We start from the raw sequence: 19,403 nt of genomic DNA on the forward strand, positions 1-19,403 counted from the left end.
GAAGTTTAGGGTCTCTAGTTCTTGGTCTAGAATCAAAGGGCCTTAGGGTTAACCTATCAAAAACCAAAGACTTAGTAAGTAGGAAGGCTGACAAATCACAACCACCTTCAGGTAGATGGCCCTGCTTGATCTGTAGAAAAGGCATGGGTAGAAATTCCAAACGTGTACCCGGTGTAAGCACATAAAAGGTGCAGCAATATCAAAGGAAGGTTAACCAGGAAGATAGTTTTCGTGTGTGGCAGATGAACAAGAACAATAAACACTGAAGATGTACAGAAAACAGATTCCATCACATGCCAGGGGGAAAAACCAGAAGTAGTTGACAGCTTCCACTGCCTAGGCGACCAAGTCTGTAGTGGGGGTGGTTGCTTCAGCAACTAAAGTGAGATTGCAGCGATGGTCGATGCCAGTGTTGCATGTCCAGCCCATTTAAGAGTAACCTTGATGTGTTGGGTGATATGATATACTTGAGAAGACCTGCTGAGTCAAGTAAAACCAAAATTGTAGTTGTGGCCAGTGCTCCTTGACTGGCTCCCATTCTGGTGGCACATAAAATGCATCATCCAAACATTGTTGATGCCAGTGTCCCTTGACTGGCTCCTGTGCCGGTGGCACATAAAAAGCACCATCTGTGCATGGTCAGTGCCAGGTCTACCTGACTGGCTCCTGTGCCGATGGCATGTGAGAAGCACCATCTGAATGTGGCTGATACCAGTGCCCTCTGACAGGCTCCCGTGCCAGTGGCACAATAAAAGCACCATCTGAGCATGGTCAGTGCTAGGTCCGCCTGACTGGCTCCTGTGCCGATGGCATGTAAAAAGCATCATCTTAATGTGGCCGATGCTAATGACCCCCGACTGGCTCCCGTGCTGGTGGCACATTAAAAAAAGCACTATCTGAACATGATTGATGCCAAGGTCACCTGACTGGCTCCTGTGCCAGTGGCACATAAAAAGTAACCACCACACTCTTAGAGTGGTTGGCATTAGGAAGGGCATCCAGCTGTAGAAACATTGTCAGATAAGATTGGAACCTGGTGCATCCACTGGCTCTGCAGACCTCAATCAAAACCTTCCAACCCATGCCAGCATGGAAAACGAATGTTAAACGATGATGATGATAAATATATTCTTTCTTTCATTTACTAGTTTGTCATTTGACTGTGGCCATGCTGAAGCACTGCCTTAAAGGGTTTTTAGTTGAAGAAATCGACTCCAGGACTTAGTCTATTGCTCTCTTTCTCTGAACCACTAAGTTATGAAGATGTAAACACACCAACATCAGCTGTCAAATGATGGTGGGGAGAGAAACACAGACACAAAGATACATACACATACACACACATATATATATATATATGTGTGTATACATATTTATGTGTGTGTGTGTGTGTGTAATTCCAAGAGAGTTAGAGATTGTGAATCCAACCAACTAAGGGATACTACATAAATTAAGTTGTTCATGAAGGAGTCATACCCAATGACTGGTGTAGCAGCACCATAGTCAGTTGCTACAAGGGTAAAGGTGATGCTTTAGATAGAAATAACTACAGGAGTATCAAATTATTGGATCAGGTGATGAAAGTTATGGAGAAGGACATAGCCCAACTAATTAAGGAGAGAGTTAGCCTAGATGAGATACAGCTTGGTTTTATGCCATGCAGAAGCACCACTAATGCTATATTTCTGGTATGGCAATGCAAGAGAAATATTTAGCCAAAGATAAACCTCTTTTGTTGACTTGGAGAAAGCCTTTGACAGGGTACCCCATTCTCTTATCTGGTGGTCAATGCAGAAACTGGGGATAGATGAGTGGTTGGTAAGAGCTGTACAAGCCATGTTTAGGGATGCTGTTAGTAAGGTGAGGGTTGGCAACAAGTATAGTGAAGAATTCCAGGTAGAAGTAGGGGTTCATCAAGTATCAGTCCCCAGCCCCCCTTTTATTCATCATAGTCCTTCAGGCAATAACAGAGGAATTCAAGACAGGCTACTCCTGGGAGCTCAATATAGTTTATACTTATGTGGAAAAAATTGATTCAAATGACTATTTCTACTTGTTTTCTTATTGTAGGTTTGTGGCATCAACATGCGAACTGCAACTTATCAGTTAGCAGCCAGTGTATTGCGTCAGTGTCGAGAAACCCTAACAATGTTGGTGCAATACAATCCACACAGTAAGTTACTTTCCGAATGTCTGTTTTCATGATTTACATTCTATCGGTGATTGTTGGTTTATTGTTGAATTTATTAGTTTCAAGCTTTGACACAAAGCCAGCAAATTCAGGTGATGGGGTCAGTTGATTACATTGACCCTAATATTTTACAAACCCTTGAGGGGATGGAAAGCAAAGCAGAATTTGAACTCAGATCATAAAGACAGATGAAATGCAGCCAAGCATTTTGCCCAACATGCTAAAGGTTCTGGTAGCTCGCTACCCTAATTTGTATTTTAATAAGATTATTTAACTGAAAGCATTGAATGTTTCATTATCATTTAATGTTCCCTCTTTCATACTTGGATGGGTCAGAAGGAATTTCATAAATTAGATTTTCTACATGTCATGAACCCTCACTTGTTTCCAAGTAAGGTAATATTCCCCCATGACCGAACATGTTTTCATAGAAGACTGGAAATAAACAACAACACTTATATAACAGTGGTGCTTGTATACATTCATCATGTAATGTCATGACAAGGGTACACATACAAACACACATGACATATATGAAGGCTTCTTCCAGTTCCTATCTACCAAATCCACTCACAAGGCTTTGGTTGTCTAGGTCTGTAGTAGAAGACACATGCCCAAGGTACTACACAGAAGGAATGAACCCAAGATTCTTAATCACACATCCACATACTTCTTTTGCACTATGACACAATTTGATTTTCCAAAAAAAAAGTGTTCACCCCTCCATGAATGCAATCAGTATACTATGTGTGGGTGTATCTATATATATGAAACTGAGAATGCATGTCTGTCTGTTTGTCTGTCTGTGTGAATCTCTAAAACTTGAGAACTACTCAACCAATTTCATTCAAATTTTACACATGCCTTACTTATGTAGTGTCATGGGCAAAAAAATGTTTTAACTTCTTGCCTAGGGCGAGTCCACAGCAATATCATATCTTCTCCATTATTTCAGTATTACGTGTCAAAAGTGAAAGAAAAACATCTCTCTATTGCAGGGGTGGGCAAACTTTTTTGATCGCGGGCCGCACAGTGCATCTTTGGAACCTTGGCGGGCCTCATTTATAAAAATCAAGTGAAAATATTTTTAAAGGCGGTTATAGACCTATAAACACACAATTGATTGAAAGGAAATTTTGTGAAATATTCCTCTCGGCGGGCCGCATGAAAACCTATGGCGGGCCGTAGTTTGCCCACCCCTGCTCTATTGTAATGTCAGATGCTTTCACTTTAATACTGAAACTATTAATTAAAGTGAAACTATTATATAACAGGGATGAACTGTAACTGGACATCCATTCTGCTAGAAGAAGATCCGCTATGGTCTTATATGCTATACCACTGGTTTTCAATTCACACTAATCAAATTCATATTCAATTTTTCACCCTTATTATTTTAAATTTACATGTGTATATATATATACACATGTAAATTTTTATATATATATATATATATATATATGTATATTACTCTTTTACTCTTTTACTTGTTTCAGTCATTTGACTGCGGCCATGCTGGAGCACCACCTTTTAGTACTTATTCTATCGGTCTCTTTTTGCCGAACCGCTAAGTGATGGGGACGTAAACACACCAGCATCGATTGTCAAGCAATGCTAGGGGGACAAACACAGACACACAAACACACACACATATACATATATATACATATATACGACAGGCTTCTTTCAGTTTCCGTCTACCAAATCCACTCACAAGGCATTGATCGGCCCGGGGCTATAGCAGAAGACACTTGCCCAAGATGCCATGCAGTGGGACTGAACCCGCAACCGTGTGGTTGGTTAGCAAGCAACTTACCACACAGCCACTCCTATATATATATATAGATGTATATATATATATAGATGTATATATATATGTATATATATATATATGTATATATATATATATATATATAGATGTATATATATATATATGTTATATATATATATGTATATATATATATATATATATATATATATAGATGTATATATATATATATATATATATATAGATGTATATATATATATATATATATATATAGATGTATATATATATATATGTATATATACATATATATATATATATAGATGTATATATATATATATATATATATATATATATATATATATATATATATATATATAGATGTATACATATAGATGTATATATATATATATAAATTAGAAAAAAGACACCTTTTATCAATTCAAAATGAACAATTAAATTACACCATCTAGAAAATTACATAGAATAGAAATATTAAAATTAAAATAAAAACGTATATAATTGGTAGAATAACGACACCTGTTTCGTTGCTATATTTAAGAAATGATTATAGTAGTAGTAAAATCACTTCAATATAAATATAGCCACTCATCAGGTTAGAAATAAACTAAAATAATAAAATAATTAATTAATAAATAAAAATACGTTAATATATATATATATATATATATATATATATATATATATATATATATATATATATATATAAAAGGTGTTTTTTTTCTAATTTATATATACATATTATATTGTGTGAAATTTGATTTAGTATTTCTAAATTGAATTTTTTTCCCTGTAAGTTTGGATTTATATTCCCTCAAATAATTATTATATATATATATATAATATATATATATATATATATATATACATGTATATATATGAATGTATATATATATATATATACATGTATATGTATAGATGTATATGTATACATGTATGTGTAGATGTATGTATATATATATAGATGTAAATGTAATATGTACACATATATACATGCATACATATATACACCCCCACACACACATATATAGGTGCAGGTGTGGCTGTGTGGTAACAAACTTCATTCCAAAACACATGGTCCGGGGTTCTGTCCCACTGTGTGGTAACTTGGCATGTGTCTTCTGCTATAGCCTCAGACCAACCAAAGCCTTGTCAGTGGATTTTGTCGACAGAAACTGAAAGAAATCAATTGTATATATATGTATGTATATATGTTAGTTTACGTGTGTGTCTTTGTGTTTCTCCCTCATCACTGCTTCACAACTGGTGTTCATTTATTTACATCCCCATAATTTATTGGTTTCACAAGAAGAAACTGATAGAATAAGTGCCAGGCTTATCAAAATAAAAAAAAACCCACTAGGCATTGTCTCATATTTTTGTTTGCCCACTCAGTTATATCTATCAATTTACCTTTGTGTGTGTGTATGGATTTCGTACATAGGAAGTGTAACAAATTAATCGTATATATATATATATATATATATATATATATATATATATATATGTATGTATATATGTAAGTGTATGTGTGTGTCTTTGTCTCTGTGTTTCACCCTCATCACTGCTTCACAACTGCTGTTCATTTATTTACATCCGCATAAATTACTGGTTTCACAAAAACAAACTAATAGAATAATTACCAGGCTTATCAACATAAAAAAATGCACTAGGCTCATATCTTAGTTTGCCCACTCAGTTGTACCTATCAATTTATCTTTGTATGTGTGTGTGTGTGTGTGTATCTCTCTCTCTCTCTCTCTCTCTCTCTCTCTATATATATATATATATATATATATATATATATATATATATATATATATAAAACACCCTAATGGGGGCCTTAACTCCCAAATTTTAGTAATTTCTTTTATGATCCAAAACTAGGTCAAAAGTACTGAATAGATCTTTATGAAATTTGGAAATTATATACTATGCATAAGGACCATAACCCCCATGACAATTCATATATTTTTGCTGTTGATGAAATTTTAATCACAGATATTAGACACAAATGAAGTAATATTTATAAAATTTCATCTTCTTATAATTTAGAAAGACCCCTCCATGGGGACTTAACACCCACAATTTTGTCATTTTATCTAAGCAAAGACGAATACTGTTGTACTCTTGGAAGCTGTAGGGTTACCCAAGCATAAAAGATTAGCATTATTTGTAATTCAATGGTACAACAGTGTAAGGGTTTGCTTTGACATACAATTAGATTGTGATTTCTGCAATGTGCTGCATAAATTGTCAAGTAAATGAGAGGCATCTTTACCTCTACTGATTCAGTTGCAAAGTGTTGAGTAAAGTTGTTTGATTGCAGACCTCCTTTCAGTCTTTTTATTATCACTGGGTCACACATAGTCCCCAAATGGTAACATTGATTTCAAGGCCTTCCCAGATGAGTGACTGGTTATTCAAAGACATTTATAGATTGTATATTTATTCTGTCCAGTTACATATCAGTATAGTGGTCATTTGCCAACCCCAACTTTCATTTCTCCTTAGCCCTCATGTCACACAGTTGTTAATGTTTATTTCAGTTGGGTCACCCCCTTCCAATTGCTATAGATTCCTAATGCCTGTTACGGCTGTGCCTGTCACCTGGATGGGGAGAAATCCTACATTGGGAGTGGTAATGACTAGGGTAGGGTAGCTGACTGCTTATTGTGATCATTCGCCTTTTGGTTTCCTGTAGCTTTGCTCTCTTTTACAAACCCAGTGAACATTATATTTCCTATTTCAAAGAAATTCAAACAATAGATATAAGACCCAAGTTAAAAAGATTCTCAACAATTCAACTTCTCTGCTTCACATTAAGATACCCACCCCCAATAGGGGCCTTAACTCTCACATTTTAGAGCTCCATGACCTTCATTTTTCAGGAGTAAAATCTTTTTAACAGGTTCAATAAGACTGGAATTTTGTAATGTGCACATAAAAATCAGTAGTATGGGATACATGTGGCATGATTACAATTTTTTTAGGGTGTGTAAAGAGGGAAATAACCCTCATCTGCAGTTTTGATGAAATTCGAAACATAGATATTCCAGTTCATTACAGAAAATATAACAGAAAAGTCTAATTCTTCAATTGAATGTAACACGAGCAACGCCGGGTATCTCTGTTAGTAATATATATATACAAACACGCACAAAAGAAATTGTAATTAAAATTTATCGTTAGTTGTATTTATTTGTTACTTATATCACATTGTCAAGTGACCTACACCCCACCAAAATATTGCCATGCCTCCTAAGGTTGGAGATGGGCCTTGAGAAACACATTCTTTTATTCTTTTACACCTTTTAGTCATTTGACTGCAGCCATGCTGGAGCACTGCCTTAACTGGTTTTAGTTTAAGAAATCGACCCTAGAACTTATTCTTTGTTAGCCTATGGTCCCTTTTGCCAAACCACTAAGTTATGGGGACATAAACACATCAACATTAGTTATCAAGCAGTAGTGGTGGGATGAACACCAACACACTCACACAAATATATATACATATATATGACAGGCTTCTTTCAGTTTCAGTCTACCAAATCCACTCACAAGGCTTTGGTTGGCTTGAAGCTATAGCAGAAGACACTTGCCTAAGGTGCCACGCAGTGTGACTGAACCCAGAACCATGTGGTTGGAAAGCAAGCTTTTTACCACAGCCATGCCTGCACCTGCATCTAAACACATTTTATTGTAATTTTACTTGAATTTATTTCAGTTTGGTATTTCATTATTAAGAAAAAAACATATTTTTCTTGTTCACAGAATTCAACAGTGAACGGTCTGAAAGCAATTTGTGCTCCTCACCATCAGATTCCTCTGAATTATCCAAAAAACCAAATCATCTAGTCAGTAATGAAACTATAACTCCATCCAGTCCATCTTCAGAAAACACTCACCACAGAATTAGTACCCTCAGGTGAACATTTATCCCAAAGATTTGTACATTCATATTGTCTGGTTAAAAATACAAACTTGTCTTTTTTCCTCAGTTTTGCAATTTAATTTTAGTTTTCAATTCATTTAAAGTTTGACATAAAATGAAAATCAATGATATTTATGTATTTTGTTTTGTATATATGTACAAATTACTTTAAGTCTTTAAAAATTGTTGACCAGAAATCAGGAACATTTATTGGTTTCAAATTTTGGCACAAGGCCAGCAATTTTGGGAGTTGGGGTTTATAGTGAGTTACATCAACTCCAGTACTCAAATGGTACTAATTTTATTACCCCGAAAAGATGAAAGGCAAAGTCAACATCAGTGCAATTTTAAACTCAAAATGTAGAGGTAGACAAAATGCCACTAAGCAAGGAACTGCATTTATTAAAATTAATAACATCATTTCTAGTCATTAAAAGACTCTGAGAAGTTAAATTCTGTATTTTGCAAAATATCTAAAAAAGATATATATTATCAGAATATCTTTGTCATTTTAACAAAGAAGTATAACATATGTAATATGTTATATATATATATATATATATATAAAAAACATATTACATATTCTAATCAAGTTCCTGGGAGATTTCTTATTCTAAATTTCTAGCTTCTTTATCATTGATAAGTAGAATCAGTGTTTTAGATAGATACTTATGTGTGGGCCCACTTGGAGTTTGGATGTTAAGGGACAGTTCCTCTGATGTGATCAGATATAGCTACTTTAATAGATTTTTTTTTATAGGTAATAAAACTTTGAGTCTAAGTTAATGCTCAGATATTTTGTCCTCAACTATAATAGTCTACAGATTATTGAATTAACATATTTCAATCACACCTCTTTTCAAAAATAACAGATTTAAGTTGCTGTAATTGAATTCTAACAACTATTTAAATTATATTTGAGATGTGCCTTCACTAACAACCTAAATGTTTTTGTAGATTATTATTAACAACTTTGTTTTATTTATTACTTATATTTTAACTGATAAGATCCCTCATTCTTAAATGCCATCAAAGTAAAGTATACATTCCAATGATGGTATAAGACAGTAGCTTTTAAATAACTGGAATTCAGTAGTCAAATTATATCAAAGATATAATCTGACTACTGAATTAACAAATTAAAAATGATTAAATTTTTAATTGATTTTTATTCAGTTCTCTTTTTAAGAGATGAGGAATTGTGTACATTATTTACATTTGTCAGATATTTGTCCTCATTTTGTTTGTTGTTAACCCAACATTTTGGCTGATATACCCTCCAGCCTTCTTCGGGTGTCTTGGGGAAATTTCAAACTTGGGTTCTCATTCCTAAGGTATTTTTTGATGTTGTTGTTGTTATTATTATCATTATTATTCAAGTAACTGCCTGGAATCGAACTCGGAATCTTGGGGTTAGTAGCCTGCGCTCTTAAACACTATGCCATGGCATATGGCTTAGTGGTTAAGAGTGCAGGTTACTAACCCCAAGATTCCGAGTTTGATTCCAGACAGTGACCTGAATAATAATAATAATAATAATAATAACAACAACAACGACAAAATACCTCAGGAATGAGAACCCAGCTTTGAAATTTCCCCAAGACACCTGATGAAGGCTGGAGGGTATATCAGCCGAAATGTTGTGCTAACAACAAACAAGATGAGGACAAATATCTGTCAAATGTAAATGATTTTTATCCCTCTTATTTATTGTAATTTTTGTCTTCTTACTAATCTCCACTCATCTAATTTTATTTACTACTATATTTAAAGGCATGAAGTTATATATACAGTTTTTTAAAGACTCAGATGTCTATTTTCTGAGTATAGTTCTTTATCTTTTCATACTTAACACCTCATATTTAACTACTTTATCTAAAATCACAGTGGTTGTGGATTAGCTTCATCCTTTAAGATATCTTTTATGCATTCAAAACTGTTGTTAGTTAATTTTTTAAAAAATTAAACTAAACAGAAAATTCTTAAATTTAAAGAACCCAACAACAAGTGCTGTTTCTTATTCGTTTAGTTGCAATGAGTGGAAGGTCTGAAAATTGCAAAAGAGTCTCAATTCAAATTTTCTTACAAGAGTCTTGTTCTGATCCAATATTCTAAGCATTGAAATTATTTTTTCTTGAAGTATATTAGCACTAAGACAAATTTAATGTTGAGAGAAGAATCTCTTATGTATGAAGTATTTATTTAAACCCTTTGTAAATTATGATTTAAGATAATAAATTCTTATAAGTCAGTTATAAAAACCTTAAAGTAAAGACATAGTATATCTATGTTTCTATCATTGCTGATCAAATAAACCTGTTTTGTGATATATCCTATATATTGATCCATTACTATTGATCCTATTTGTTTCTGTTTTCCATTTCCAGCTCACCTGACTCTATGCACCTACCATCCAATCAGTGCTGTGTCCAACTGAAGAAAACTAAGTCCACCAGTAGTTTAGGATTGTCTTTTGTTGGCGGACAGGGCGGCATTGGAGTGTTTGTGAAGGATATCCATTCAAACAGTATAGCGGATGGTGTGGAGGGCCTCTCAAAAGGATGCCAAATTTTAGAAGTATGATGTTTAGTATCCTTCTGTTTTTTTTCCCTCCCACTTCATTACAATAGAGGACATTTTAACATTACTAAAGTACGGATACAAACACAAATGTTGCTTTTTTAACATCAAAATTAATAGCATATTAAGAATCTCATTGTAGACCACATCTGATAGTAACTCCCACAGTTTATACCTTGATATAAATAATAAAGGTGAACTGGTAGTTTGCTTCACTGGTTAGCATTTTCGTTATATTTCTATTGAAAAATACTGGCCCTGTTTCAATTAATTTTGAAAATAATGAAGAATTTCATAAAATAACTTTGCCATTATTAAGCTGGTCTCTGGAGCATAAATTAACATGAAATTTGAATGGAAGATTTTAATTTATATCATTTTAAAGCAGGAAATTTGTATCATATGACCAGGGGCTATTTCAGGTGGTTTGGATTCAGAAGGATTAAGTATCTTAGTCAGGTCATTCATTCAAATTCTAGTGCCTTTGTCCTTAGAATTTAATGCATGCAGATATGTTCTTTTAGATTTGCATCTCTTAGATTTCCACAATGACAACAGCTGCAACAAAGTGATTAGAAAATGAAATTAATGAATGAACCCATAGTTGATAATGAGATGAAACAATGAACCATTTCTCAGACATTAGGTGTACATTAGGTTATTTCTCCTTAGTGCTATTAATCTTTACTTACTTTTCATATAATTAATGAGCAGCTCTAATGATGTGCTTATTGGGCACTATTTAGAATTAGGCTGAAGCTTTTCTGTTGCAACCACCAACAACAACACCACCACAGCTGTCATCGTCGTTGTCATCATCATCATCTTTCCTTATAAGTGCCATATTAACCGCCATTTGTCCATGCTGACATGGAATTAATATGAATGAGGATGAAGTAGTTGTAAGGCAGTGGTGTTGTATGCTACTTTAATTTTCATTTTTAATATAGAGTAAATTTACAATGACTAATTGCTTCCCTGGTTGACTAATTATGATAATTTATGTCATTAAATTCTTGTCTAAATTGCAATATTACAACCATTTCTCTTAAGTTAACATTTGGCTTCACTAACATTCTTTGATATAATGTAAAGTTTTTACCTTCTTTGTTTATTACACTTATACGTGCATACACAGCATTAGAAGATGTTTGGAAATTTTGTGTGATAAATATGTATTAAAAGGTATGTGGCACATACAATTACAGTGTATGTGTATCCATATATAGTCTAGTGGTGTTACCTCTTGATGGATCTCTTTCTGCAATAGTTTTATAATAAGAATATCAACACTATGTGGATGGGTGGGTAAGAGCAAGCAAGAGAGAGAGAGAGGTTATTATAACTCAGTGGTAAACATGAGGGAAGTCTCGAGTGATTCTGGATTCTTTATCTCTTAAAAGAAATAAGTTTTAGACCTTGAACATTTTGTAAGAACTTCCAGGATCTGAACAGAATTTTTCTGAAAGGAAATGCCAGCTAATTTTGTACAAGATTTGGAGATCAAAATTCTAAACAAATAACAACCAAAAGTTTTCAACTACAGATATTTAGCCTAGAGATATTACTTTATAAATACTGCCAGTCATGTTTATGGGATTTTCATTGCTTGTGAGAATGCTTCAAAAACATACTCAGCCAATTATTTTTAAAATAAGTGGAGAATAAAACACATAACAGCAGCAGTATTAAAACATTAAACAAACATTTTTTTGTTTTTATTGCTTCAGGGTGTAATATGTAGTATATTTTTCTTTAATTCTTTCAATTTATGCTTATTGTTGCCAAATCTGTATTAAATAAAATCCATTTTTTGCCCCCACCAACCCTTGCTTTTGTTTTCTAGTTCAATGGAACCAATTTACGGCATGCTACCATTGAACAGGCTATGAGAGAGATATCAAAGGCCACCAACTCTGTGAAAATTATCTCTCAGTATAATCCTGAAAGTAAGTATCACATCATATAAAAATCGTCCAAACTGACATGGTTCCAATATCGTTAAATATTTATGCTTTTTTATAATTAGTTTGGTGTTAAACTTTCTGGTCCACTTTTTCTTTTTCAGAGTACTTTCAAGGCAGATGCAATTCAGGATTTCCTTTTTATATACGTGCCCACTTTGACTATCATCCAGATGATGGTGAAGAGAAAGGGGAGCTGTCTTTCAATAGGAATGATATTTTACTTGTAAAAGAAGGATTTTATGACAACCAATCCGGGGACCGAGATAGTAACTATACATCTTATTGGTTAGGATGGTTAATCAATAATCAAGGCAAGAAAGTAAAATATGGAAAAATTCCCACTAGGTGAGTAGCTGTTATAAATTAACTGTTTCAGACAAATACATTAAACCTCTTGATACCAACCTACTTGATACTACCCCTGGTTCAAGTATACAAACTTTAGTTTTAAACTGATCTCAATTAAAACCTTACATTAAAATTCCTTGTTAATTTATATTCTAAACCAATGGCTCTCAACCTTTTTTGCCTATGAACTTCTTAAATTTCTATTCTACCTTTGTGAACCCCCATAACCTCCATTCAAAAGATTCTATTATATTTTTATAATTCAATATTATTAGGAATTGAATAGAAAAACTGTTAAATATTTCAAGTATTGTAAAAGCAGAACCAATTTATTGCACATAAACTTCAACAACTAACTAAACTCTATGGAAAATTAATGTATATTTATGACTAGTAAAATAAGTCATAAATATACAAGGATATATTTATCTCTTTGTCAGCTTTGCCATTGAATCCCATAATAAAAATCATGAAAATAATGAATATAAATGACTAATTCATCAGGACAGAAAAGACATTACACACACATATATATATATGTGTGCATACACACACACGCATACAGAGTTCATTATAGAAGATACTTGGTTTTTTTTTAACTTAAACATCAGTTTCATTTCTTTTTATATATTGGTGGACTGTATTACAGTCTTAGCTAGAGTGAAAAAAGTAAATTGGCTTGTAATACCATTCGTGTCTTTTCCATATTCAGTAATAGTAATGTCTTTCTATAGTAATTAACAGTGTTGTCCTTCCATAATTATTAATAGTTACACAACCTCTGTAGAGAGGCAGACAAAATACCATTCTGCACTAAGTTACATCTTTTAAATCAAATCCTGTTGGGGTCAACCTAGCTTTCCATTCTTCCAGGGTTGATAAAGTAAGTACTAGACAAGTACAGGGTTTGATATAATTGAGCCTACAGCCATAACTCCAAATTTGTGGCTTGTTAGAAATAACTTGTAAATGAAAATAAAATATCTTGAAATAAGAATCAATAAATATGAATTCTGCTCTGAAACATCTCTATTTGTCCTATTAAGAGACCTAATTCAAAAAGCAAATTCTCTGTACGTGGATATATAATTCTTTAATCCTTCAGTTCCTATAGAACACATTACATTATATGATTTATGAACTTTATAAATAATTTTTATCTTTATGATTAGCCCATGTCTATCTATATTCATGCTGCAGACTTGGTCCTAACTTTGATCTCAAGAGAAGTAGTTCTGAGAGCTTGAATCTCCTTGAAGATGAACTCAAGTGTTCCAGGAGAGGCTCAGGAACTGTCCGGCGCAGTTTTTTCAAGCGGAAGAAGCATCAGAGAACCAATTCTCGTGACAGTCGCGATCTCACATCTTTTTCTGATATCTCACTTAATGTTGAACTCCTTCCTGTTTTAGATGGTAATTATTATTTTGGTAATATCTTATTCTCTCTCTGAAATTGAAAAATTTTAAAAAAAGAAAATGTGTTTTTTTCTTTATTGTCTATGAATTTGTTTGTTTTTTTCTTTTTACTCTCTTCATTTTCATTTAGTCAAAATAGCATTTCTCCAACAATTTTAGCTTTTCAGAACTAACCATGGTTATATGTTCAGAAATTAGGAACACAAAAAGAGAAAAAAAAATTGGGATTATATTGAAGATTTCTACAGAAAAAATTTCATGCTTTGAATATTTGATAATTATGAAGTGGAGAAGATTCATTCAGTTAAAGAAATATTTAAAATATTTTGTCAAGGCTCATGCAGAGTTGCTACCATACTGGACCAAATGCTTAGCAGTATTTCTTCTGTTTTTGTGTTTTGAGTTCAAATTCCACCAATAGATAAGTTTCAGAGCAGAATTCACATTTATTGATTCTTATTTCAAGATAATTTATTTTCACCTACAAGTTATTTCTAACATGGGTACAAGCCACAAATTTGGAGGTGTGGCTGTAGAATCAATATTAAACCCCTGTATTTGTCTGGTACTTACTTTATTTTCATCTCCTCAGGGTTAATAAAACAAGTACTAGTTGAGCAGTGGGGTCACTGTAATTGACTAGACCCCCTACCATCCAAATTTCATACCTTGTACCTACAGTAGAAAGGATTGTTGTTATTATTATTATTATTATTACTACTACTACTACTAGGATGACCTGTGAATATTTCATGGCATTAAGGATAAACTTACTGGGTTATTTCTAAAAACTTTATCCAAAAACCTGAAAGCATAGCCTGTGTTGTGTCTGTATCAAAAGAAAATTACTTGTCTGCTAAACACTGAAAAGTGAAGGAAATAGGAATACAATGATTACTTAATGTACTTTATGTATACACTTTATATACTTTATGCACAATTTTAAAGACTTAATACACAACACTCTCTGTTTCTCTCTCTCTTTGCCTTATTCTCTTTTTCTCCTTTTTCTTTTGCTCTCCGCCTTTCCCTTCAACTAATCATGTGAAAGCATTACAAGTAGGCTAGATAGCGGAGGAAAAAAAACTTGGTTCAAAAAGATAAATTACACATCTCGCTCACCACCACCTCTCTCTCCCTTCCTCCCCTTTCCACTTCTTCCCTTCCTACCCTCCCCCTTCAACTAATCACATGGAAGCATTATGGACAGGTTATGTAATGGAGGAACAAGCAGAGTTATTATCAGATTATTATCAAGACAATGAGTTGGCAGAACAGTTAGCATGCTGGACAAAATACTTAGCAGCATTTCATCCAGCTTTATATTCTAAGTTCAAATTCTGCCATGGTTGACTTCACCTTTCATCCTTTTGGGGATTGATAAATTAAGTACCAGTGAAACATTGGGGTCAATGTAATTGACTAGTTCCCTCCCCACCAAATTCAGGCCTTGTGCCTTCAGTAGAAAGGATTATTGATATTATTATTGTTATTATTATTTTTGTCTTGCAATTACTTGGTAATCCTATCAGTGCAGGTATCACTTAAAAGCACCCAGTCTACACTGTAAAGTGGTTGGTGTTCAGAAGGACATCCAGCTGTAAAAGCCTTGCCAAAACTGACCTCACCTGTGCTTGTGCTACGTAAAAAGCACTACTCATCTCGCCTTGGCTTGTGCCACATAAAAAGCACTAAGTCCACTCTGCTGAGTGGTTGGTATTAGGAAAGGTATCCAGCTGTAAAAATCCTGCCAGAACAGTCATAGAAGTCTGGTACAGGCTTTGCCTTGCCGGCTCTTGTGGTACCATCCCACCCATGCTAGCATGGAACACGGACGTTAAATGATGATGATGACAATGATTATTTGCTGGAAGCTTGAAAAAACATAGAGGGAAAAGGATATTTTAAGTCACCAGCCTTTTAAGTATCATAGATAACATTTCCTATGCATTGTATGAATGTGCATAATTACAAATATATTCAACAAGGCTGTTATTGTGTTTGGGGAGAGTCATATTGTCTATCCACTGGTTCAGTTTCTACTCGTTACTTATGTTTTTTCTTCCAAAAGTTTTGTTGCTTTTGCAACCTTGTCAATGGATGCTGTTATTGTATTTTGTATATTTATATTTGATATAATAGATCTCCATGGAAAGGTGTTGATCTAAGAAGCAATCATCTGTAATATAATTTTGACATTTTAAAGGAAACGGATTCAGTTGATTCTTCATCTTTTTAAATACTTGATCACTGACCATGAACACTAATTATGGTGTTACCTCATTTGTGGTTTATCAAACATGGTTTCTATGAGTGGATGCCTTTCTTAATGGTGACTGCTTTACAAAGTGTATTGGGTGCTTTTTTTCATGGCACAAGCATTAGTAAGGTTTCCAAGTAACTTACAAAAAAGTCCCCTCAACTGAGTGGGGTTGTAGTAGAGAGGGAGGTGCTTTTATGCCAGATATGGAGAAGCTAAATTATGATCAAGGGACAGGAACAGGTGACTAACTTGCATTATGTAAGTGGGGTGGAAGTATGTTACATATATTAACTTTTATATGGAAGAAGTTGACAGTGCCTTCAAAGTTTCTGCTTGCTTTCCTTTATCAGGCTGTCTGATGAAGGTGAGCCAATCAAAACTTCAAAGCCACTCCCTATTTTCTCCTTGAAACCAAACCACCTGAGACCAAATTTTTTTCTATGTCAAACGTCTTGCTTTAAAGTGATCTAAATTAAAACCTTCCATCAAAATTTATTAATCTTTGTTCTACATTTCAGCTTAATTTTGGCAATGTTATTTTACTAAGTACTTCATTCTTTTCAAAATTAATTAAAACAATGTCAGTGTATTTCAACAGAATTATGGTTACAAAAGGGTTAATATACTTGGACTCTACTTCTAAAACGTATCAAGAAATCCTTCAGTTTCATGTTAAATTGCTTTTATATACAGCTTGACTTAAAATCAAAGTATATATATACAGATATCAAACATATATATTTTTCTCTTTTAAGATGGTTATTTTTGTGGATTTACTAAAGTTGAGAAAAATGAAGGTAAGTGTATTTATTTTTATGCCTGTCCAAAAATAGTTGATATATACCTAAAATGGTTATTCATCTTAGTAATGGAATCAGTAGAGCAACTGACTAAATGCCTTGCTATATTTAGTTTCACCATCAATATTTTCAACTGAAATTCCACTGCTGACAACTTTACCTTTTATCTCTCCATGTTCAATCAAATCAATATAAGTATAATTGGCACCGTTGAATGCCAAAACACTACACATGGATTTGATCTTGTAAACCACTATTACTACTGTATCCCTGCTGTTATTTGGTATTTTAAATTTGACATGTTAGTTTATTTATCTCAGCTAAATAAGAAGTGAGTAAAAATATTCTTCTAGTTTCTTGTAACCACTTATCCACTATATTTAGTAGAATTTGCAATTAACATTCCATTATCTAAAACCTTGTATGATCTGTTATCTGAGGTGAACAGTAATTGATAATTTCTAAATAACAATTAAGAATAAACATCCATTTGGCAGATGAGATATCCACAACTCTCTGGAAAACATAATCTCTATATTATAAATCTGAAATGCGAATAGTTTGTTTGTCTGGTTTTAGCATTAGAACGGGTTAAAGGGCACTAGATCCCATTGGATTGACTCCAAAATTTACAGGGACATGTAAAATGAGGTGAGGATGCGAGTGGGCTAGGTTAGAAATCCCCATCTTAAAAGGTGTTGTTGCTAGGGCCAAAAACACACACTTTAACAAGTTTATTCTCATTCTTTTATGTGTCTGTCTTTCTCCATCTCTCTCTCTCTTTCCTCCCTTCCTTTCACCTTCTCTCTATACCGTCGTTTCACAGCGTCTATTATCTTTCCCCTGCCACCATCACATTCTATTATCTGCCTGTCTTCGTCCATCTCTCTCTCTCTCTCTTTCCTCCCTTCCTTTCACTTTCTCTCTATAACGTCGTTTGATAATGTCTACTATCTTTCCTCCACCAGTGCTGTCACTCTCTCTCTCTCTACGTCTGTCTGCATTCATAGAGCGAATTATCATTGCCATCACCACCACCACCATACAATCATGAGAATCTTTCTCTTAAAACAAATCATCTTTAGGTTTCAAAATATTTTATTTTTCAGTCCTCTCTTTCATATATCACCTTTTCTTCCTCGATCTCTCTCTTTGCCCCCTTCCCTCCAATTTCTCTCTCCATAATGACGTTTGACACCTCCGCCGTCTCTCTTTCTTCTCCAACGCGTCTCTCAATGTATTTCTGTTTGTATCTATAAAGACGAAATGTGACAGCCGCAAAAGTTTAAATATTCCCACCACAGGTCTTTCAGAAAGGTGAATTATTATCTCCCACCACCACCGCACAATTATAACAGATATTATTTATCAGAAGATATGTTATTATTTTGCGTGGATAAAAGATTTAAAGATAAAATATTTGTATGCTCAAGGCGACCGTCATTAACAAAAATTTGTCGGTAAATTTGAAAAATTTTCCAGTTTTGAAATATTTACTTCTTAACTATTTCATTCGTTTTCTCATTGTAAACCAAATCATCTTTAGGTTTCAAAATATTTTATTTTTCAGTCCTCTCTTTCATATATCACCTTTTCTTCCTCTATCTCTCCCCCTTCCCTCCACTCTCTTTCTATAACTACGTTTGACAGCTTCGCCGTCTCTCTGTTACTCTTTCTTCCAAAATTTACAGGGACATGTAAAATGAGGTGAGGATGCGAGTGGGCTAGGTTAGAAATCCCTATCTTAAAAGGACTGGTTACTAGGGCAAACAACGCACACTTTGACAAGTCTTCCCTCTTTCATATATGACCTTTTCTTCCTCCGTCTCTCTCTTTTCTTCCTTCCTTTCACGTTCTCTCTATAACGTCGTTTGATAGTGTCTGTACTCTTTCTTCCACCACCCCTCTCACTGTACGATTGTCGTTTCTTCTGCATGTCTTGATTATCTCTTCATTCTTGAAAATAAAGACATTAAAAAGAACATGGTTCATAAAGAAGATTGGGTTAAGATGTTTGCAAACATTTGATCCAACTCATTTGTCTCTTTATTCCTCATTTTCCGATTCATTCTGAAATGTGAAAAGTTTGTTTGTTTGTCTGGTTTTGGCATTGAGAATG

At 33.8% G+C, this 19,403-nt stretch overlaps 1 protein-coding gene across 1 annotated transcript in view; it reads left to right on the top strand.

Annotated features, from left to right (window-relative positions):
- LOC115213855 (disks large homolog 5) overlaps positions 1-19,403 on the top strand; it is a 186,609-nt gene that overhangs the window by 150,937 nt on the left and 16,269 nt on the right. Inside the window, exons 15-21 of the mRNA XM_029782794.2 lie at positions 2,071-2,173; positions 7,752-7,905; positions 10,299-10,488; positions 12,338-12,440; positions 12,560-12,803; positions 14,007-14,218; positions 17,240-17,281. Coding sequence (XP_029638654.1) covers positions 2,071-2,173; positions 7,752-7,905; positions 10,299-10,488; positions 12,338-12,440; positions 12,560-12,803; positions 14,007-14,218; positions 17,240-17,281 — 1,048 coding nt within the window. The remainder of the gene's footprint in view (positions 1-2,070; positions 2,174-7,751; positions 7,906-10,298; positions 10,489-12,337; positions 12,441-12,559; positions 12,804-14,006; positions 14,219-17,239; positions 17,282-19,403) is intronic.

The sequence above is a fragment of the Octopus sinensis genome, linkage group LG7, assembly GCF_006345805.1.
Source record: "Octopus sinensis linkage group LG7, ASM634580v1, whole genome shotgun sequence".
Taxonomy (NCBI): Eukaryota; Metazoa; Mollusca; class Cephalopoda; order Octopoda; family Octopodidae; genus Octopus; species Octopus sinensis.